Below are 23335 nucleotides of genomic sequence, written 5' to 3' on the forward strand. Positions count from 1 at the left end.
ACCCACCCGAGACGGGCGCACGATCATCGGTTTCGCGATCGCGGTCCCCCAGCGCCCAGAGTCGACTCCGTTGGCCAGCTCGATTCAGTCGGTCTGCTGAACTCGACGCGCTCGGAAGTGAGCCTGTCTATCTCTTTCTCTCTCTCTCGCTCGATTCGGTAGTGTAGTGTCCAGCTCCGGTTCGGCGGTCCGGTTCTCGAAGCCTCGCCGCACGTAGCGGTTGTTTCTTCGCGCCGTGCCCAAGTGTGTGCCCTTTTTCGCTGCCGCGACCGCGGCACAGATTTTGGTTTCTTTTCGGGTTTGTTTGGCTCGTTTGTGGTTTTTTGCAGCAGCAGCACCAGCGTTCCCGTTATCCCGAGGCCTCAGCGCTCGGCTGCCGGCTTACGGATTAACGGTGGTCCCACGCGGCGTGATCGGAATTTGACTTTTCTCCGCCTTCGTCCAGCTTCGGTGTGACCAGTGACTAAACGGTGTTGCGTATCCTAAGCCAACAGTGCGTCTCGGTCGCCGCGGTCAACGGGGATTGCGCCCCGCGAGCCTGTGATCGCAGTTATCGCGCACTGACCGCATCGCATCGGATATCTTCACCTTTTTACGCCACCGAAGTTACCGAAGCTTGGCCGCGCTGGCGCACCGTGGTGTGGCCATATTGCTTTCTGTTTGCTTTTACTTCCGGCCAGCGCTTCGGTCACTTTCCGCGGCCAGTTCGGTTCGTTCCCCTTCCCTTCGCGACAGCTATTTATTGTTTGCTATCGTTACTTTCGTTCCATATCGCTTCCGCATGTGTGTGGCCACCGCCGCCGCCGCCGATGCCCGTGATGTGTGTGTGTGCTGTGTATGTGTGCGCAACGTGAATTGGATCTCGAAACTTACTTTCGAAACGGTCAACCGCCACTAGACGACTCGACGTTCACTTCGGCCGCCACTCCGACGAAGTTCATGGTACGCGCTGTGCAGAATTGAGTCGATTTTCGTCATCGCTTGTGTCGGCAATCCACGACCCGCCCGAAAGCTGACTCACGCACGACACCGAAGCAGTTGCCGTAAAAACCCCACACTTCAGAAGCCGAGTGTCTCGTGCCGTGATCGTGATCTCCAGGATCACGCATCAGAAAGAAAGCGAAGCGCGCGAAGGATTCATCATGTTTCTCGGAAGGCGAAACTTCAAGCTGTGTAAGTGCACTCGAATGGTGATAAAATATGCATGAAACGCTGGCTGCGACAACTCGGCGGCGATACACAATCCTTTCCAATTCGTTAGGTTGCCGGACGCGGCCACGGACAAGGTGTTGGAGAAATTGTTGCTCCATTTTCACAAATGAAGAAACTCACAAATAACCAACCAATGATCTGTATTTGGCGAATGGATCCCACACACGGGAGGCCCATCGGCTATCGGGTTTCGGTTCGGGGAAGGTTTTTCTCTTTTCCCGGCTGCGAAGGTTTCGGTGCGAAAATGTCGTGCCGCATGCGAAGGGCCCCGTAGCATGGTTTCGCACTGCTGAATGGCGCACGAAATCCGCGCTTTTGCAGACCCCGGCGAGGGTTCGTACCGCACAACGGACCGAGAAATCGATCAGCTCCACAGTCAGTAGGTCACGTGCCACAAGGCTCCCTTTTTTGCTTTGGCACGAGAAGTCTTGGCGAACGAGCTAATCCAAAACAGACACCAGTAATCGGCCGGAGCGTGGTTGGCATGACGAATGGGCCATTTTGGAGTTTAAGACGCGGGCGGGCGCACGCCCGCGATCATTGGGACGTGAAAAGGTAATGAATCTTTCATGTTTTTCTGTTTTCGTTTTGTTTGCGAAGGTTTTGTGCGAAAATTTCTCGCCACATACGCGCCGCCACACGTGCGGACGGAAACTCCTTGGCTAATTCTACAATTAGCACTAATTGCGCGGACACCGGAGCCGCCGGAGCCGAGTGTCCGTTTTGGGCTTTCAGCCGCATGGTACAGCTTTATTCTTGGGCACCTGAAAATCGGAAATCGACACGTGGATGTGTTGTTAATGGATGAGACTCTTATACCTATCGTAAAAGAACTTTGCTGCCAGTTTCGCTCGAATTGCTCAATTGCTTCCGAATTTTGCTCGTCCATTTAACGCATCTGGCAGGCCAATTTGGGCATACGCCAAAGTGAATGCCTTACGGCGGACCACAACACTAATAGGCTCATCAGAAACGGTTTGTTTTCGTGAAACAAAACCCTTGGCTCATTGCCAGGCGCGAGTGTGGACTTCTAAAGTGCGCTTGGCCTACACTTTGGGTAGTTTTCGATGCGAACAACGTCCGCCGGCGTCACCGTTTTTACGAGGTTGCTCTCGACACCCGGAGCGGAGCGGTGGATTGAAAAATCTAAGAACCGATTCGACGAAGGTTAACTTATCGGGGCGGACGCGTGACTCCGTTACCAATTCGCCTTCAGGTCGTTTTGGAGCCGATCGCTACTGGTGCTTGGGGGGGAGGGTATTTTGTTAACGGTTTCAATGTCAATGGTACCAGTTGAAATTCCACTCGAGCCACTATGAGGAAAAGGCGGTCATAAAACACAATTTGAAAAGTGAGGATTTTAGTTATAAGCCTTCCGCGTTGCGTAGATTTCGAGAATTCATCTGTCAAAGTCGAAAGATTGATAAAAATTACTCTTGAAAACCAACTTTTATCGGCTTCTTTAACGCGACCGTTAGCACAGTTCTGCAATGGTAATGTAGCTATGAAAAAGATAATTTATCCTTTTTGTATATGAAACAATTATATACTTACGTTTGGCATTGCTTGTACATGTTTATCTGAAATTAGTAGAAAGCAGAGTCAAGTAGAAAATATCGATTTAAGTTTGAATAAAAAAATAGACTAATAAGTATTCTATCAAACATTTAAATAATATTTCATGTGTTACCATAAAATGTTAAATTGAATCAAAACACGTCCAAAGAAATCAAAAACGTTACAAAAAATCTGTACATTCATCCTAAAGCCAAATATGTCCGCCTATCTCATACACATTTTCCATAGTGCGCTAATCTGAAGTGCAACGGATTGCATACCCAAAGGCGTTTTCAGTTTGTGCGCGTTATGTGCACGTTACGTATCTACCATCGGTGGATAAGTTTCTGTAACGTTGTTTTTTTACTTTTGTAATAAAATTTTATGTTTTTCAATAATGATTTCGAGGACAATCATAATAGTACAATACAATATTTATTATAGTTGAACGCGTGTATTACTCATAAAATGTTGGATTTAATCAAAAGCATCAGTTGAAATTCCTTTCGGATGTCCGTTAACATTTTTAGAGATCCTTTTCCTATTATGAAACCCATCGTTGCTTCCGATTGAACCATTATTGTAACTTGCGCTTGAGGGAATCAATTTAATCGAATTACACAAACATCCCTTTCCGCATTTCAAGCATACCGGTTTACTAACTTCCTGTCACAGTACCGGTAGCAGCCGCGCCCAATGGGGTTCGTTTTCTTCCTTCAGGCACTACCGATTGCCACACGAGTGCACTGTTATTATGCATAATTATTATAAGGTCAGTCGCCGAGTACCTTGAGTGCGGTGACCAAAAGCATCGTCGTGGAGGAGCCGAATTCGGCATCCAATCACGGACGACACAACATTGTCGACGACACTTGCCGCTCGTGGTAATGGCTCACTACTCAACCACCGCAAACTACGAAGACGGATTATCCGTGGCCGGCCCATTATCAGCCCTATGAAGCTACATTGTCCGTGTCCGTGGATTCATTGTGCGGTGCGGTTTGCCATTTTGGTGCTAGTGCTTCGAAAAGGCAGCCGCAACGGTCACAAAAGGTTGGCCGGAATACCTTTCGGAATACGACCTTCGCGGGAGTCCTTGTGGCCAGCACAATGAACTAGTACAATACCTGCAAACCCCGTTCAATAGTCAGTCCGTGTTCGCTTGTCTCAGAAGTTTCTTTTATTATCTTGTGAATCACAAATGTCTATCACAAAAACTTGTGAAGAATAACTCATCGCTTTAAGCCTTTTGGTACGTGATTCATCAACTCTGCATCCTTAATAAAAGAAGAAATACCCAGACGGCAATAAAGCGTAATGGTTTGTGTTTTGCAAATGAACTAGGTCATAAAATTGCGGTGCCATTTACTTATGCTACATGGAACAATTTTTTAGTGAAATTAACATTCCGGAAGATTTTTTTCTAGTCACAGCACAATCGTTCAATGCGGAATGTAATAGAGCTTAGTGCAATGATTCACCCAGCTAATCTTTCCATCAAATTCCCGGAATCTAACCCTTCCTTGCCGTACACGGGATCGTTGCCTCGTGCCAATCGTCGACCTGCAGCAGCAGCAACAATGATTGCTAGTTTGCTCTGGTCGTTACAACGGTGGCAGGGACGCGGACTTTTCCTGCTACGCCTTTAAGCCTTTGAATTATATCACAGCGATTTGAGAACCTGTTTGTAAGTGATAGCAATTACAGCGGGCCCTTACAGTTCAGGCCTTCTCTATTGGTCCTTATTATACAAATCGTTGGAAGGTCACCGATATCGCCATCAACTGCGGCGGAGAGGTCGAGAACTCGAGCGGCCCGTGGAGACCGGTCTAGCCAGCGTTCGTCCAGCAATTAGTGTTGCTGTGCTGTGATAAGCTGCTATCAACCTGATCTAGAACGACTAGATGGAATAATTTGTATCACCCATGACGTCTATTGCCTTCTAAATAATCTGGTTTTGATGCGCGCCACTATGATCACCCGGAACTAAGTGCGCCAAATTTCGGTCCACCGACGGGTTGTGTGAACTTTTCCCATCATTACTTATCTGGTCAGGATCTAGTGTGGGCTGCCGGGTCGCCGTTACGGTCGACGATCAATGTGTCGATGTGTGCAATTATAAAACGGTTTTCCGCGCATTATTCTCTCCTGCCGCATCGGATCGGTACTATCCGCGGCTAGAGCCATGTTTCTCGTTCGATCCGAACTGGATCCGGGCAGCAAAGAACCTAAAGCGCACCCGATTGTATCAAAGCGGAGCCCCGGAGTCAAAGATCATCGGACAGCGAATGCAAATCGCGACAAGATGCATCGAGAAAAACGGACTTCGCAATGCACATTTTCACATTCTCATTAGAAGTTGTCTGACTGGCGCACCGCTTCCCACCGCGTGCGTGCAGTTTCTTCGCATTGATCCGCCCCACAGCAACGGTGTCGCGGTCAGAACACGTGTCTTGCGCACTGCGCACTAGTTGAGAATAATTATCTAATTGCGAAAGATGATACATTCAAACGACCTGGAACTAATTTTCATACAATCATTGCAATCGTTTTTTCCGAACAGCAGCCCAACAATGAAGTAATTATTTGAAACGAATTCGGGTTCGTTTCAAAATTTGTCATTAGCCAGCGATACGATCTGGTTGATGGATTCATAAGCAAATGAATTTTTGATGCTCATAATGGATAGAGGCCGATACTGTGACGATCAAGTTTCCAATCCGTCGATCCAATCGTTTACGTAGCAATCGAAGCCCCAATCAAATTAAAGGTCTTTTAAATGCGCACACTGAAGTTGACGCGGCTACCGGGCGTAGCGTAGGCAAACGTTCAATATTATCTGAGGAAAAAACACCCGTTTTCACCAGACCTAAGCTTATTATCCGAAGCTACCGTTGCGCCCGATGACGGTGCGAGAATCTGTTTGCCGCGTAAATAATGTCCAAATTCCAGCCATGCAAATATACGACGCTAACCGATGCCATCCGGATACAGTTTTTAATGGATGTTTTCAGCACATTTCGCTGCCCATCGCAGCCTCTTCAATCAACTGGCGATCACAATGTATACCTCGTTTACCGACTCTTTCATTGTTGTACTTTGATGTGCACTGCACACACAGACACACACACACACACACGATTCACAGATTAATTTGTATTGGATGATCTTGACCGCCCCGAATTCGTCTTCTAACTACTAGTCTAGTGGGTGAGCATGATTCCGCGAAAAGGAGCAAGGGTTGTTTAGCCAGAAACCACCACGATTCGGTGGACCCCCTCGGCTACGAGGGGAGTCGGTCTTTATTTTGCAGCATCCACCGTTTTGCGTCAGCAGCACGACTTCGTGGGGAGGGGGGGGGGGGGGGGGGTGCTATGGGTTCCAGCGCGACTTGCAAACAGCCCGCGAGCGAGGCGGTAAACATTTTCTGCTGACGTCCTGTTGAAGTCACTCGGCACCCGGCTGCCCTTGCTGGACACACGTCCGTTGGGCAGGAGATGAGCATGATTCAAATTCCACAGCCCCGGCCAATGGGCAACCGGTCTGTCTTGGGGAAGTCGGGTGGGGCGCTGAAAGGCCGATGTTGATGAACGCCACACCGGCGGTGTAACCTTGGCGGTTTGAAGGACGTCAATTATTAGAATCTAATTTTGCTGCTTTCTCACACCGAAGATCATTTGTCATCAAAATAGATCAAGTATGTTTGGCACGTGGCGCTAGTTTGCTAGTCTTCGCTGCACCGACGGTCACCTTCCCGGGTGCTTACGATAGAGAGGAAAACGGACAGCTACGTGCTTCTCAGGATGTAGAATGACGGTTAATTGCGGTACGTGACGCATTAGGAGGATATCGCAATTTCCGATGGCTTAACTGACTTTTGTTGTATTTGTTAGGAGATTTTGTGAGTGGTGTTCATAAACATTGCATTTAGATAGAAAACAAAGAAGAAACAATAAATTACGAGACTCGATTTGGGCTCCGGTCTATCAGTGGCCAATTTGTCTGCACTCTTTCCCACCATTTGTGTGCGTTTAATTAATTCGATGAGGGTCACCGCGGATTACGGCGACCACTCAACGAATAAAACGGTGCAATAGATCAAACGCTAACGAGTAGCCACACTTTTGTTTCTATTGCGTAAGAGAAGGCATTTAAATAGTTAACGGTAATCTATTGGAATTCCCCATACACCTTTCAGTTAAATATTCTATTCAACATTCCGCGTTAAAACACAAGTGATATCGTCGCGTAGGTAAAGTGCCTACCATAACCACCATGTCTGCCAGTTGCTTCAGTTCAGCAATTTGAGTTCAAGGTTCCATGTTGTTAATGTCGATTTTACGCTTATGACCGAAGAAGAGCGGACGGCACAAAAAGAACACAGCCTTTATTTGTATGGAACCACCCTGCAGAAAGTACCGGACAGGACGGACGGGCAATATCAATAAAAAGTGCACACACACACATAAACTCCCCGAGGCCCGGCTGGGCCCGTAATCTTTTGCGGTAGGTTCAGTTTCTAGCGGGGCCGCCACAATGAGTTGTCAGCCTCGGCATGGAAATGTTGCTTAATCGTGCGTTAAAGAAATTAAAGAAAGCTCTCCGACGGCGCACCGAGGAGCGGTAGAGGCCACGCGGTACGAATTATGCGCAAGCTCAGCACCGTCACCCCGGCCCCGTGCACAATAGTAAAGCACTTTTACCGCCTCTCGCGCCACCTCTCGCCGGTGATCCGGTGGTCACTCCGCTCGCGCGCTGCACAACCCTTTTACTCCTCAAGGCAATGGCATTATAAGACCCGAACACAAATAGAAGTAGTAGAAGCAAGACAGCGCTTTAATGCGGCTGTACGAGGCAAAAAAGGCGCACCGAGAAACGCAACGGACGGCCAGGGAACGGGAACCGTACCATGGCCGAGGCATGAGCTATGTGTCCATCTAGTGGAGTTTTGCAAGGAAGCACGATAAGTTACTTGAACAGGCGCACCAGTGACGATACCAGCTTGGCAGGTTGAAGGGACTTTGACCGTTTGAATCTCACAAAGCGCGAGGCAAAGTCTAAGCTGCTTACATTTATTGGTAGCTCTTGTACTAAATTAAGCAACGCCACTTTAAGGGGAAAAACGCGCTCAAAAGGCAACATAAATGAAGTAGTTTAAATGTTTAATCCTTATCGAAACTTATCGATCGCAAGCGGGTGGCCATGTAAGCTCCACAGGGCCCAATAAGTAGTAGAGCAGTAGTAATTTGTAGCGCTGTAACCACACGGCGCCGCAGCCTACAAACACGCCCGTACGCCCAACCAATACCTGCACGTCGTTCACCAATACACAGGCCCAGAGTATCGGTATTGGGTTCGGCAGGCACAAGTGCCTGAAATCGATAGAGCGCTAGCAAGTCGCGTCCGTCCACTCGATTTCGCGCGTCTTGGTGATCGTGCTCAGATCTCGAGGCTTGTCGTCGTCGTCGTCGTCGCGATCGTCTTATTGGCGGCGGCTGCTGCTGCTGCTACGGCCGCTACGGTGGGCTGGCTGGCTGGGTGGTTGGGTGATGGGGAAAACACAGCATGACTTGGACTTCAAAATACGCGCAAGACATCCACGGGACCAGTTTCGTAGTGAACGTTGAAGCGCGCGCACACTGAAGTGGTGTGGCTCTCGTGGCTCGTGGCCGAATTAGTCGCATAACTTTTTTCCACCGTTGTCGGTCGGTTGGTGTCGTCAGAATAACCTTCACACCTTTTCATAATTGGTACAGCTCTAGGAGGGTGGCTCAGTTTTGGGGGTCCTAATTATTCAATCGTTCGCTCGCGTACACGTCCTTGTGCTGTGTTGTGCATGGGGCAACACACCAATGTGTGGCGCTGGGCTTCTTACAAATCACACCTCGTGTGTGAGGTGCCTGCGACAAAGTAGTGCGACGTGCTGTAGATACACTAATCAGTGCAACATCGGTGGCCATATTTCGGGTCTGGTGAGAGTGATTGGCCGCGATCGCCGTCGGTTACCAACGTTTGGAGTTGGTTGCGCTGAACTAAAGTTGTGCAATCACCAACCACCTTCCGGACACCGTTTGAAAACACGAACGTTTGAACGGACGATTCCTGTCCGTTGCCCTGCCCGAGACCGGGAGTTTATAAATATTTAACCAGTGAGGAGTGCCATGCAAATGAAATCCGCGTACTCGCGCGTCAACAGTAAATGCAGTGTTCCTTGTGCGAAAAGTATTCGAAGTAAGGTGCACGGGCGAGCAGAAAAGACCATAACTTTGCTGGGCCGAAGTTGGCAGTCAGAAGGTTCGGTGCCGCCCCGGGTGGCGGGGCGAGCATCCTGTGAGTGTGGCGGTGAGCATGTGGATGTGCGTACCTGTGCAGTTTCAGTGGCCGTGCACCCTTGCGCGCCCAAGTGTTGCAAAATACTATGGCAAGAACGCACGAGGGGGTGCACGGGCGCCCGCCAGTGGTTGGCTGAAACCCTTGGCTGAAAACTAGTTTGGCGAGATACGGCAGGAATCCGGTGGAATCCGATTGCTCCACGGCTCGATCTCCGCCGCTCCGCCAGTGCAGTGGCAGCACCGTGAAGCAATCACAGTTCACTCTCTCACCTTCCGCACGCGGTGGCCCTCGCGACCGATCGTTCGAAACGGAAATGTCAGCAGCAACCTCGCTTACGACCTTGCGTTTGACCACAACATGACAAACACGAGCCTAAATATCGTCGGTGCAGCCGGAAAGAGAATGTCCGCTGGGAGTTTGCAAGTGTTTAAGAAACAAACCAGCCTTTCCGTTCCATTTCCCACCCAAAACAACGCCAAAAAACGCTTATGGAACAGAAAGTAAAACAAAGAACTTGCGCGACATCGCAAGCGACGAACCCTAGGGACACGGTGTACTTCCGAGTTGTGTGTGTGTGTGTTTGATGAGTGTTTCCAGCTTGGCGAGGGCTTGCAGATTGATCAATCGGTTCTGTAATTGCTTTCACTTTTTTTGCACGACAGCAACGGTGCACTAAAACAGGGCCATTAAGGGATATGAATGCGATTAGTTCAGAAATGAACCCATTGTCGATTGACCGGAGACTTAAACGCGTCCCCAGCCCCACGTGCCCGCACAAATTGGCTCGATTGGAGAAAGGAAAGGTTGCTAGTCGGAACGATGGAACGTTTCGGTGTGTTCGCCTTGACGAGCAAACTGTGCATTATGTCCCTTTTGCTTAGCGATGATAAATGGTAGACTCCCCGTATGAGGGTGCTTTGTGTGTGGCCACGTTGGCGAACTTCAATAGCCTGATGATGGATGGCTGATCCTCACGCAGTTGAAGGGTAACAGTTTTAAAGCCCTGTGTGGAGCGGAGGGTGGAGCGTAGAATGAAGTTGATAAAAACAGCGTACGATCATCCTGAATGAGCGTCGCTCGTTTTCTGTACCGTTCGCTGCCATTGCAGTTTTTGCCACCCGCCAGAGTGACGACGTGAGGGCGACACGCAGATTGGCTGTAATTAAGAGTAACCAGTTCTAAGCAATGAGGGGCCACAACATGGGGTCGGTAATTAAACCTCCTCGGTGCCGGATGCAAGGTCCATTCGTCGACATCTGTACCGTCCAAGGACACCGGCGGCCAGGACACTCTAGCGACCGTTTGTGGGCAGGTTTTTTGCTGCTTAGCTACTTTGCACTAACCATACCCGCGTTACTGAGCGCTACAAAAACTGCCGGAGAGTAATTTTGTCCAAAGCCATTTATGCCGACACCGGGTTATTATGTTGAGAGAACTGCTGACCCCTAAACTATGACCTCTAAACCCGCTATGGACAGGGGCTGCGCTGGGGGCATTACTGGTGCTGTTCACGTAACAGACCATTAGGAAACCTTCGCCGGAGACCGATTAAGCCATATGGAGCTTAGTTCTGAGCGAGGCAGGACCTGTTGTGGCCTGTGGCCTTGCGACACTAATCTGATACACACGTACGAAAGAATATCAGAGCGTCAGCCGTGTGCGATGTTTTTCTCTAGCTAAAATCTCGCTGCTTCGCTGGGGCCATGTTCAGCATGCAAATTTTCGAAGGCTAACGAAGCTTCGGGCAGAAAAGAAGAAATCGGCGTCTGCTGGATTGTGTCTGTTATGCTTTCTTCTGATCAAAAATTCACCTCGCCAAAGCATCGACTGAAAGTGATGCGGTAGATAAACACCGGCAACACCTGTGCCCGTACCCGTACCCGTGGCCAGGCCCTGCCCATGAATGCGGCACTGTTAACCCAGATATAATTAGTAGAAAGCATCCAAACTCTAATGCTCTAATTAAATGCAAGCGATGCAAACGAGACGTTTTGTTGCGTTGCATTCCGTGGCCGCCGTTGCGCCGTGTTCGATCAACATGGCCCTGGCAATCATAACAGCTCATCTCAAACGGCTGGTGTATAACGATAGCGATCGGCGGGCGGGCGCGGGCTTACGTTACTGCTGATGATGATGCCGGTGCGGGTGCGGATTATCGAAGCGGACGCGCGGGGTAGAAATCGCTCAGTGTCTCGTCACTCTCGGCATCGGTGGCCTAGCACAGAAAACATGTTCATGCATGAGTTCTTCCCCTTTCCAAACCCTTTTCTACGACACAGCGAGGAGCGTGTAGCACAACCACAACAACAAAGTGCCGTGGCTACGCCGTGGAAACCGTGTACTAAGTTGCTGGCTGGGCAAGGATCGCAGCACCGGCACCTGCGCCCACCGATCTGCGAAATCGGACTGCAAATTCCACTGTCCGGGGTCCGGGGATCGGTTTTCCAAACCGAGGCACCACCGTATGGTTCGGCCTCTGATTGGCCAACTGCGCACTGCGGCAATGCACTATTTCCACAACGTTTGCAGCGGCCAATCACCCGACCGATCTGGGCTGGGCGGAGAATTTGTGACATTTGGTGACAACGCGGCGCCCGGTGTCGGTGTGGATGTCCTCTCGTCGTTCGTGAAACCGGATTACACCACACACGGCGACGGACGGATGGCGTTCGGAGTGACGCGCCGGATCTCCGATCGCCGCGGTTGGCCGAGGTTCCGAAGTGGACTTTGATTTTTCGCAATCCTAGCCAGCCACCCCAAACGTGGAGTGCCATTCGTTATCTCGCAACGTTGCCGCGGCGCGATATTGGCGATGGCCGCCGTGACGTCGCCGAAGACGCGCACGCTGAGCACGGTGCGTTGCGTGAACACGAAGCCGTGCAGCTGCGGTGTGGAGAGAAATAAAAATACATGGCACATTCAGCAAATGACCTCCAGCATACTCTGCACACCCCATTTCGTGGCTACCCACCTGGTCCACCGGTGGTCCATCACGACGGTGACTCGTGCGTACGGTTGGCTAATCGCCACCCGACCGACCAACCGACCGGTGTCTAGCGCTCTCGACACCAACTCGACCATAGACACACACACACACGTAAGCACGTGTGTCACACTGGTTTGGGGCTTGGAGGCACCGCAGCTCGGAGCACTACTCGAAACGAGATGCCGTTTGGCAATGGATTCCGTATCGATTGGGCGAGCGAAATGAAAGGACGTGATCGAGTGGCTGAGTAGGTAGCCTGGGCGCCCAAGAAACCCGAGATGACACTACGCCCGGCTGAGGCTGCGGCTCACTTTCTAGTAGCCACCGTGTGACACTTGGAGTCGAGCGCTGTGGCCTAGAACTCAAAAAGCGCTGAGTGGGCAGGCCTTTTGCCCAAAGCTTGGACCACCCCGGTAGCACGTGTGTTTCAGCGAAAAGAACAACGAAAACACCTGGGTGTGTAAGCCCAGAAGCAGCTAGTGGACACTGTTTATGTTCCGAGCGAGCGATAGGCACACGCCGTTCCCGACGTTGCCGTTGCTTTGGCGTTGCATAATTCTTGCCATCGGACCCGGACTGCGCGGTTTGGCAACCGCGCAGTCCGTTAGGCCAGCCTTCCTGGCCTGGCCTGGCCTGGCCTGGCTAGCCAGCCAGCCGGTACACTCTTACCGTATAAACCCGTTTGTGCGGCCAGTTTGTGTTTGGGAAACGTGACATTTGCGCATCGTGACACCTGTTGCAATGGACGGTGGCCGAACGGGGTGCTAAAGCACGCGGCCAGGCATATTTGCGCACATCAGTGCGGTTTAGCGTGCGACAAGAAGTAAAACCTAGACACAGGCAACAAAGTCGCAATCGCACTATGGTCTAAAGACTAAAGAACTGGCAAAGGTGTTGGCCTTGGCTTCACGTTGTGGCTCTTTCGGGAGCCCGTTTTTTAAACGCCTGCCTGCGACTGTGGGTGGCTTCCGCGTTCTATCGATCGAGCCTGCCTTGGGAAGGCTTCTTCTGGGGGGGACCCCGCCGTTATTAAACGTTTGAAACTGGTTTTTCGGAGAAGATTATCCGGATTCCGGTGAACGGCAACGCCCCGAAGGGAGCCGAAACCAGCTCGGGGTGTGCGCTAAAGAAACCCGGGCCTTGAAGCCCTTGAAACGGGCCATATCGCGTACAGAGCGCGAGAGGCCGCCTCGGTCTCGCCGAACGGAAAATGGTGTAATTTATTTAAAGTTTAAAAGTTCTTCGATATTCGAAGATGTATGGCAAACGATCGCGTGGCGTCGCAAAACCGGATTAGCATATCAGGTTCAGGTTTGATTCCGGTTTTGCCGAGGTGCGATGTGGCACTGCGAAGGAGCCACCAGCTGGATCCGGTCCGAACGAAACATCGAAGTGGGGCTCAATCGCAACCACTTTAGAGATTTAGAACCGCCTAAAAGGAAACACTCACAAACTAAGCAACTGAAACCGAAAAAAGTAAGGCTTTCCGGAAGTGGTCGGCAAGGTCGTACTCGAGCCTCGGCGGGAAAACACTAGGCCATAGAGGCCAACAAACACACCGCTCTGATTTATGTTTCCCCGTTTTATTTGTTTACAAAACCCAGTGCCAGTGCCACAGCGAGAAAGTGAACGAATGATTTACGAGAAGATATAGAAGAAACACACAACCGGTGCCGTTCCGCAAACCTGCGCACAGTGAAGAAGTAGATTAAAAGTGTGCTTTTGCCAGTCACGGGAGGGGGCGCTCGTCGGAAGCCTCTCTCGCCCCGCGCCGCGAACCGTTCCACCAGCGAAAGCGTTCCGAAATCGATAAAAGCGATCCCATCGCGTCTGGCCCTCCGTCCGTTCGATCCGTTCGAGAGCCGCCCCGAGACAGCCGCAAACATAAAACATGTACGGCAGAAGCAATCGGTTATGCACTAAATTGTCCAGTGCTTTCCTACGAAAGTGGTGTAAGTATTTGACATTCGTCGGGCGCGCTTTCAATGCGGCGGGGGAGATTTAAATCGCGGACAGAGAAAGTCCCCGTTGAAAGTACCTGCGCGGAGAGGTTTATGTCGTTCAAGTAGCGCGATCGCAAAGTAAGCGCAAGGTTCTCCGGTTCCGATCAAGCGTTTGGCTGGACAGATTGGGTGTTTACATTGGAACTCCTTGAAAAGGTCCTAGTTCTATTCTCTTCGTTTGTTCTATTGGTTCGACGGTTCTGTCCCTCTATATAACGTGCTTGTCGTCTTACTCTATAGCGTCACTGTTCCACTGTGCCATTGTTGTTCTTTTGCTGCGCTTTCTTTCCTTTGTGTCGGTTTGCTTTCTTTCGCTGGTGTGCAAACCACCTGACGAACGGCGACCACAACAACGGCCACAACGCTGCTAGGCTGGCTGTATGTGTGGGGGGTGCCCAGATTGTGACTGGGTTAGGGCTATAGTGCTGGCGATCGCTCACGAACCCCGTGAAAGTAGTGGTGATCCAAGTCCACCACGGAGGCGAGCGCAGCATAATTTCTTGCGAACCGAACCGTGTACACGCGTACGTAATACGAATCCGGTTCCACCGTCGTCAGTCGGTCGTGTGTGATGATGGCCAACCGTGCGCCGTTGGTGTTGGTGAGCTGGCCGCGGCTAGGCTAATGGAAAGAAATTGCCATTGCGTAAGGGTGCCCACCCCACAACACGCTGAAGCGCGCGAATCGAAGAAAGCAAAATTGGCACACACCAAAAAATGGTAGTTCTGTAATTAAAACTGTAAGCCCCGTCGGGCAGTGGAAATTACATTTTGGAGGATCGAGCTTTTCTTGAAAGCCCAGCACAGGTGGTGGTGGAAACATTTTCTCATAAAACGACCCCGGGCCAGATCGGCGACGATGTGAATTCCTTCGGGGGTGCTTTTGGGTGGTTCTCACGATGGAAATACCTTAGCCTGCCCGACGGTCGGCAAGGGTATGAGAAAACGGATAGAAAGATAGAAATAATTGTTTCGAGTTACAACACTTGGTACTTAAATAAACTTTTACCTTCGCTTAGGTAACGGCCACAGTGACAAATATTTGCGTTTGCCCAAAACCATCTGACAACGACAAGGCAAATAGGTGGTCACTTGTTTGAGGAAGTGGCCGCCGCAATGTTTCGCACGGCACCGCACGGTTTGGGGGGCCGTTGTTTGGGGACGGCTGAGATTGTTTAAATTTCTTCTCTTTATAGAAAAACCCACGTCAGCAGTGAAGGTGAACAGCACGGACACTTTCCTTCTGTTCCGTTTCCGAAAGTTGGAACAGGGTATTAAAAGTATGTGGCGTAAGCGGACGACCAGCCGTGTTTTAGCGAGGAGTACACCAGTAGTTGGATGTATTTGTTCAAAATGTAACTTACATAGTGATCTCACAATTGCGGTCTTGCTTATTGAAAACCACGTCAAAAACGATCGTGTGATGAATTCTAACATTCCAAACGTAAGTGGATAAACTTTCGTTGGAAATAGTTTACGTAAAAAGCTACAGACACTTTTTACAAACCTCGATCTATGCTTACGCCTATTGTTAAGCTTCAATTTAAATTTGATCGCACTTTACCAATTAGTTTTTGTTGCTAGTTGAAGCTCCACATTACTTAATCCCTTCCAAAAGGGTGGGCTTCAGATTGATTCTGAGAACACGCTAAAAAGTTGTTTGGATCTTTTTTATCTTCTCCTCTTCTTCGATCTTCTTCCAAATGAATCCTTCTCTTCGGATCTTCTTTCCAACTGAATAGTTGTCAAACCAAACGAGACTGGCGAGACTGTTTTTTACATGTTTTCCATCATAACATAAAGTTGCCGAATATAAGAAATTAGTTGAATCCATTGATCTACTAAACTATTCGAACAAAGTACCATATTCGTAACGAACTGTTTGACTTGTGAAGACTATTTTTAAATACTTTTATTACACTCCGCACATCTTGTCGGCAAACATAGCTTTGTACCTACGACTTTGAGCCGTCCAATAATTCTGCGTTTCCGGTTTCGGAGCATCTTCTTCGCTAAATTCCCCAGAGAGACCTCCACGTTTTACGATGCGAGCATTATTAATTCTAGCTAGACTCGGAAACCAGGGCTCAGTTTCCTGAGTCGTTAACATCGACCGCCCGATCGACGGTGCCGGCGTAAGGTCAACAACCGGATTTGGCGATTCTGAACAAAAACTTGAGAGAAGAAAAAAAACGACGACGACACAGAAACAACAGCACATGGGGATGTGGTGACTCGAGATTCTAAGATGGCGCACACGCGATGCTGTGGAGTTTCGTTCATTTTTTGCGCCATCCTGCGCCAACGGCCTGCGATGGCTTAGCAGTGTGCAACATAATGCTTTGGACGATGTGGTCTCCTCTTCGGGCCGTGGCTTTATTTGAGGGTAATTTTGATGGCCATGTCAGGGTCGAACGGCAGAGAGATATCAATTAGGCAACTCGGGTGACGAACGCGAACGGTGCCGCGATCGTTAATGATACCGTCGAACCCGTCCGTCAGTCCGGTGGCCAGCAGCATGAAGGCAGAGTTTTTTTGTTGTTGTTGGACGGGCCTGAGTCCGAAAGTGGGTACAGTTCAGAATGCGCTCGCTGGTGGCCCATTGCGCAGCGCAGGCTTAATCGATGCCGGAAAGCGCTCCACTAGTTGGACGACGCTAATTGCAATTGTTCGCTGGGAAAGCCGGTGGTGACTGACCGTTTGATTGGAAGTTAATGTTCTTTGGACACCGATGATCGCGCGCCCCGAGAAACTAGTCTAAGGCACTTACAAAAACTAAATGATCCTGAAAGTGTGTGGCAAGTTTCACAACCGCCGTAGTTGTAAAAGTCAGCAAACAAGTCTGGCTGCTGTGAAGGTCAGCCGCGGCTCGCCGGCTTTTGATTTAGGTGTGCAAATTTATGCACACGAAAGCGGTGAAGGCTTCGCTCATCCGTTGTCTAGCTCCGGGCAGATGTAACACAAATTTGGTATTTAATTTTACCATCAAACTAACTGGTCACAGCGATCCGATAAGCCGCCGATCGCCGAATTCATGCGCTGCGGTCGCATTAGTTTGAACAACCTGCGGAGTGAGCCGTTTTGACATAGCCTTTTTGGACCGGTGGCCAAGGCTGAAGGATCACGTCAGCGGGCCCCCAGTACTTTGCTCGCCTTCTGCAAAAGTGGTACAGGCGGGCAATCAGTTTGTGGCGCAGAAATCGATCCGTTTGTTCGTCTAACAATGTCTGGTTTTCGCCTTCAACAATTTGCCAACATGGCCCCCCGCTAACCCACGCGTGACACATTTTTGCATCCGCCGGCGCATGCCGGCGGGGTTTTAATAAAACCAACGTTTAAAGGACAACCCCTAGGCCCATTGGGCGATGTAGAAAGAGAGAGTGAGAGTGTCAAGAGGCAAAAGATAGTAAAGTACTTTGTCTCGGCGGTAAACAAACAAACCCACCCATTGCAACATAGCACCGTGGCGCGTGGAGAGTATCGCACCGCGACCTGAGCACGGTTTCGTGGCCCGTGCGTTTTTCCCACACATAGCGCAGCACAGGGTATTGAATCACTCGCCGGTCGTAAAACAATGCCGCCGCCGCCACATTGCCAAAGCTTCTTGCGGCTGCTTGCTGCGGCGGAGGCCCCCCAAGCTCCGTCAAGCAGTGGGAACTTTTCCCAGCTGGGCGCACCGAGTTGCCCCCCAAAAAGGTGTGCTTCAATGGAGGCCCCCCGCCCGAAGTGTCCGAAATGAGGCATAAAGTGGAGAAGAGCATGGTTGAGCCGCCGCCGCTGGAAAAATGTGTTCCCCAAACTGCTGCAAAATCGTACCACTGCATCCATCATCGGCATTGCATCACGATCGCCTGGCCGCCGCCAGTGACCAGTGGTTGGCGGGTTAGGTCATCCTCTAAATGCCACCCCCGACGCCGACCTTCCCGCTGACCACGCTGCCACACTCAACCCTCAAGGTGCTTTCCAATGACCGAACGAAAGCACCCGCTCTGTGTAGTGGCTGTTCAACGATATTTGTTATTGAGGATTAATTAATTTGCATTTGCTATGCACCCAACGTGTCGGTACTAGTCCTCACCACGCCTGGCCTCAATGTGGTCTTGACCTTCGCGGGGCGAGATCATTTGCTTGAAACTTATCACCGCCCGCCGCCGCCGCCGGGTCAGGTGTCTCTAATCGATAAATCAACATACTGCCATCAATATCTTCTACTGGGTCGCCCTCCGCGGGGACCTTGTTGTGTCGTTGCACGGTGTAACTACAGGATCACCTCGCTGAATAGTAATCGCCTGGAGTTAGCCTTACCTGACCCCCGGGGGGAGGGAACCGGATAGTATCAAACCGGAAACGTGTCACCCGAGAAGTCGTGCTCGGTTCCATTGAACACCCACCTAACGTCCTAAACCTGCGCTTGCCGGTCTCGTTCACAGGGTTTGTGATAGCATTCGCCCTCAGCCTACTGGTGCTTGGAGTTCTAGTCACATTCGGATTCACGGCCTTCATCCGAACTATCATCGACCACCAGGTGGCCTTAAGGGTAGGCGGGCAGTCCTTCGGCTGGTGGTCACGGCCACCGGTCGAACCGATCGTCAGGATCTTCGTCTACAATGTCACCAACGCGGACGAGTTCCTCAACAACGGCACCAAACCGATACTGGACGAACTTGGTCCTTATGTCTACGTGTAAGTAATGTAACTGGGTGACTAGCGAGTTGCTGTGCAAGGGTTTCCGTGTCTAGACCTCTCACGACTGCATTTTAATTGCATGACAAGCGGTCAACCTTATTAGCTATCGTAATTGAGCTTCCGCAAATAGAAACCTTTTAGGTGACGAAGATCGGACATTATTTTGCTGAGGGATCATAAAAGATTCCAAACCCCAACACCGCCGGATACGTTCTACGAATTGTGCTTTAATTGTTTTTCGTCTATTTACCTGTCTCCTGCCTCGTTGTGCAAACAACCCAAACCCGAACGGTTCCAATTCTTTCGCCCGCGCGCACGCTGCTTAGTGAAACATGGGAAAAAGTCAACATTAAAGAAAATCCGAACGGCACGATCAGCTACAACCAGAAACGGGTGTACATCTTCAACGAGGACCTGTCCGGGGGAATGGAGGATGACGTGGTGATCGTACCGAACATTCCAATGCTGAGCGCCACGTCGCAAAGTAAACACGCGGCAAGGTAAGCTAGCGGCGGTCGAAAACAAAACAAGCGGAGCTCCTTGCGCTAATGTAAATTTCCCTCCGGACTCGGCACCAGGTTTCTACGGCTGGCGATGGCGAGCATTATGGACATTCTGAAGATCAAACCCTTCGTGGAGGTGTCGGTCGGGCAGCTACTGTGGGGCTACGAAGATCCACTGCTGAAGCTGGCAAAGGACGTGGTGCCAAAGGAACAGAAGCTACCGTACGAGGAGTTTGGGCTGATGTACGGCAAAAACAGCACGTCAAAGGTGAGTCACCGCGTCTGCCGCGGCCGCGCTAAAGCACTGGGCTGTTCTGGTCAAGCGTGCTACCAAGTGATTCGTGTCGGACATCTTCATAGCACAAAGAACGGAAACAATTTATTGACTCACTCACGCTCTTTTCCGCTGGCATTTAAGTTGTCGCATTGAACGCGTGACATTTAGCACCTCAGCCTCAGTATCGGACCGCCCCTCAGATTCGCTGGGGTGGCTATTACAATAGCGTTAAGGTATTTGCTAGGTGGTCCGGGTGGAATTGCTCTGCTCGATGGATTACTCATTTGCTAACGTATTGATTGAAGACGTAAGCTACGGAGCCAACACACATCGGTGCTCCTGTGCTGAGTTTGAGGTCACCACTTCACACGGGCGCGCTCGTGGGTAATTGAAGTAAATCACGTAACCAAACATTTGTAATCCGGACAAACGGACAACGCTTATTAGGTATCCTTGTCGGCGTAGCTCGTTATGCGAAATGTGACCTCTCGAGAGATCAATCATTCCAATGAGGGTGATTGAAGCTGAGGTGTGCCGCTAATACGCAGTAGCAGTTATATCACGATCACATTTGCGTTACACAACGATCGTTATCATCACCAACGCTCCCCCTCCGCAGGATACGGTGACCGTGTGGACGGGCGTGGATGACATCACGCAGTACGGTATCATCGACAAGTACAATGGCCGATCGCACCAGACCCACTGGCTGTCGGAGCAGTGCAATCGGCTGAACGGCACGGACGGGTCCATCTTCCCGCCGCGCATCACACCCAACTCGACGCTGCACGTCTACGAAAAGGACCTGTGCCGATTGCTGCCACTCAGTTTCGAAAAGGAGGTGACCGTTCGCGGCGGCGTCAAGGGCTACCGATTTACGCCCTCGCCGGATGTGTTTGCTTCGGTGGAGAAAAATCCGAACAACATGTGCTACTGCCCCGCAGGGCCACCCTGTGCCCCTCACGGGCTGTTTAACGTGTCGTTGTGCCAATACGGTAAGTAAAAACTGGGGCCGACAACGGATCTGAGTACATGAGTTACCAATACTTTCTTCCAGATTCTCCGATCCTGCTAAGTTTCCCACATTTCTATATGGCCGATCAATCGCTGCGAACGGCTGTGGAAGGAATTTCTCCACCCGAAAAGGAAAAGCACCAGCTCTTCATCGATGTGCAACCGGTAGGACACGTGTGGCGTGTGGCGCACAGGACTCTCTATTTACCGTTCCTTTTATGTACAGGACATGGGTACCGCACTGAGAGCACGCGCCCGAATCCAGATCAATCTGGCCGTAAGTCAAGTCGTGGACATCAAGCAGGTGGCCAACTTCCCCGATATCGTGTTCCCGATCCTGTGGTTCGAGGAGGGCATCGATTCGCTGCCGGACGAGATCCTGGACCTGATGAAGGTGGCCACCACCATTCCACCCCGGGCCAAGTTCATCCTGACGATCGTGCTCTTCGGATTCGGCGGGTTCCTGTTCGTGGTGGCCGTCATCTGTCTCGTGCGAAAGTCGCACCGCCAAAGCACGCTCCATCTGGAGGGCTCCAACTACCTAGCGACGGCTTCCGTCGATCAGGCCAAAAAGAAGGCCAAGATGGACAGTGGCGTCAACAGCAAGAGCAACTAGGGAGAACGAGCGCTCTAGAGCACTCGAGGGCTAGCGAAAGATCTGGTGATAGAATTGGTGTTTAGCAAAAACGCAACAAGACTCGTGTCTTTTCGCCATTCCGTGACACTCCGTAGTTCCACGGCGCAACTCCATGGAACTAGAACTCCCTAGAACCCAACAGATCCAGGTGAAGGCATTCGAACGAAAGCTGGGGAAAGGTGGGGTACCGATTTGCTCAGTACAGTAACGCTGGTGGACAACTACTAGCCTAAAGCTTAAGGGGGAATGCTTTGAATGGGAATATTCTTTTCACCGGCAGTAATAGAGCTGTTCCCGCATGCTGACTACTTTTAAGGCATCTTGGGACCATTATTGCGGCGGACGACCCGATCGACACAGATATTCTTCGAAACAACATCACATTTCCACGGCGCCTAGCGCCACGCATGGTGTGTGTGTGTGTGTTGGAAAAGCTCTGAATGTGAAGGAACATACTTTTCCACAAAGAACACAGTATGTTCACCTTAAATTTGATGTGATTTATTGAAACGAAAGCGCTGTGCCGCTGGCGGCGGTACAGTTGATTTTAAATAAAACTTTTTTCTGTTTTCCTTAGCTGTAACATACCATATTTTGCTCAACTGGCAGGGGTTCATTCTATACTTTCTTCTAAACTAAAGACAATGCAAGGACAATGCTCTATTCGATCTACTCTGATGGCAGCTGAAAGGGCTTTGATCAATCCAACGCCAAACCGATTGATTATGAGTACTAATGCGCGCCGTTATAATGTGGGGCGTAGAGGGCGCGTGCGGCGTTGTGAGGAGGGCGAAGGAGGACAAAAAGTAGATGTGGGTCGCGACCCGATGCGATTGCCCGAGACACTGATTCTCATCCATGCACGTGAAACCGACGTTCTACGTGACGTGCTCCCGTGGCGTATTGTTAGGCACACCGACCCGCGCTTTAGTTGCCAAATATACATGTATGTTTCCGCGCTATTGGTTTAGCCAGATCCCTTCCACACGCTACACCTGTATGTACTGTAATGTAGTTTAGTAGCTCGTAAGTGTATAAATAGTATGGTGGCTAAGGTCAGGTGGGGATGAAACTTAGAAACACTGACAAACAATAAGCTAAACGAAAGGTACACGAGTTAAGCAACAAAACAGAGGCCACAAGATAGTGGAGACGAGGGGGTGTCGCAAAACCGGAAAGTATAGATTATAGTTTAATTAACATCACGGCAAATTATACGATCGTAAGTGATTTCCATCATCGGGCGGGCTACGTCGTTCGGCACACGAGGATATCTCTGGAACACGACCGTTAGGACGAAACAGTGTTACTTTTCTAATGTGGAACAATGTGAATATAAATAAACCGAAACGGAAAACCCAAACGCTGGCCAATCATTCGGTTTGAGTTGGGCTTTCGAAATTGAGAGCGATGTTTTTGGAGAATCGACCCAACTAAGTGAATGGTTCGTAGTGAGTGAGTACTTTTTTAATTTATGTCAAGTAATGTTCATCCTTAGCTGCTTCTGCTTCTCAAAACTATGGCTTGCTGACCATGAACCGTTTCTCTAGCACGGCAGCCACTAGAACTGTAAGTGTACAAAGCGACGCAAACGAGAGTCGGCATGTCGGCTGGCATTACGAAGATAAGACTACTCGAATGCCTCGGAGTTCGTTCGGCATTCGAAGCGACGAACAATCCGTCTCCGTTGTCTGCTTCCAAGTGTGCGTTTCATACGTTTCCAGAGTTCGGTGTGTTTTTGCGCTAAATTCCCGAAAGGGGTTCAATATCAATGGCATCAGCATCGTCAGAGATAAGGAAAATAGTTCAAACCGAACGGAGCACGTTGGCGCTTACGCAACGCCACATGGTGCTTCAAGATGTGCCGAACCAGTGAGCGTTTGGCTTCAGCCTATTCGCTTTGTTTCTTTTTTTCTCACCAGCCGTTTACTGATATTTTGCTCACTGTTTTCTACCTCTTTCATTTGTCTTATCTCTCTTACATACACGCACAATTTAATATTGATAAATGTTTTTTCGCGACAGCATAATGTTTAATGATTGCGTTTGTTTATGGTTGAGTGGGTCTGCTGCTAGGACTTTCCTAAATACTACCTTCGTTGGCTACCGCTTTCGCGGAATGATAAGT

The 23335-nt window shown here is 50.2% G+C and overlaps 1 protein-coding gene across 3 annotated transcripts; it reads left to right on the forward strand.

Annotated features, from left to right (window-relative positions):
• The first annotated feature begins 106 nt into the window (after positions 1 to 106).
• On the forward strand, positions 107 to 22564 carry LOC128267504 (scavenger receptor class B member 1). 3 transcript variants are annotated; one of them, XM_053004352.1, is made up of 8 exons: positions 107 to 298; positions 899 to 1173; positions 18521 to 18773; positions 19103 to 19276; positions 19355 to 19547; positions 20176 to 20551; positions 20614 to 20735; positions 20797 to 22564. In XM_053004352.1, the coding sequence occupies exons 2-8, from the start codon at positions 1143 to 1145 to the stop codon at positions 21184 to 21186; spliced, it is 1539 nt and encodes a 512-aa protein (XP_052860312.1). In that variant the 5' UTR covers positions 107 to 298; positions 899 to 1142; the 3' UTR covers positions 21187 to 22564. The 3 variants fall into 3 exon arrangements, with proteins under 3 accessions (XP_052860312.1, XP_052860310.1, XP_052860311.1); XM_053004350.1 differs by lacking the exons at positions 107 to 298; positions 899 to 1173 and adding exons at positions 8391 to 8519; positions 13693 to 14040; XM_053004351.1 differs by lacking the exons at positions 107 to 298; positions 899 to 1173 and adding exons at positions 8392 to 8474; positions 13693 to 14040.
• Positions 22565 to 23335: the final 771 nt, after the last annotated feature.

Source organism: Anopheles cruzii, chromosome 2, assembly GCF_943734635.1.
Source record: "Anopheles cruzii chromosome 2, idAnoCruzAS_RS32_06, whole genome shotgun sequence".
NCBI classification, from domain to species: Eukaryota; Metazoa; Arthropoda; class Insecta; order Diptera; family Culicidae; genus Anopheles; species Anopheles cruzii.

Bases quoted from the DNA above. Each gene is read 5' to 3' on its own strand.
- LOC128267504 (XM_053004350.1), top strand. From the start codon at position 13,980: ATGTACGGCAGAAGCAATCGGTTATGCACTAAATTGTCCAGTGCTTTC. The intron at 14,041-18,520 runs GTAAGTATTTGA...TCTCGTTCACAG, and splicing joins TGCTTTCCTACGAAAGTGGT to GGTTTGTGATAGCATTCGCC. The intron at 18,774-19,102 runs GTAAGTAATGTA...CACGCTGCTTAG, and splicing joins CTTGGTCCTTATGTCTACGT to TGAAACATGGGAAAAAGTCA.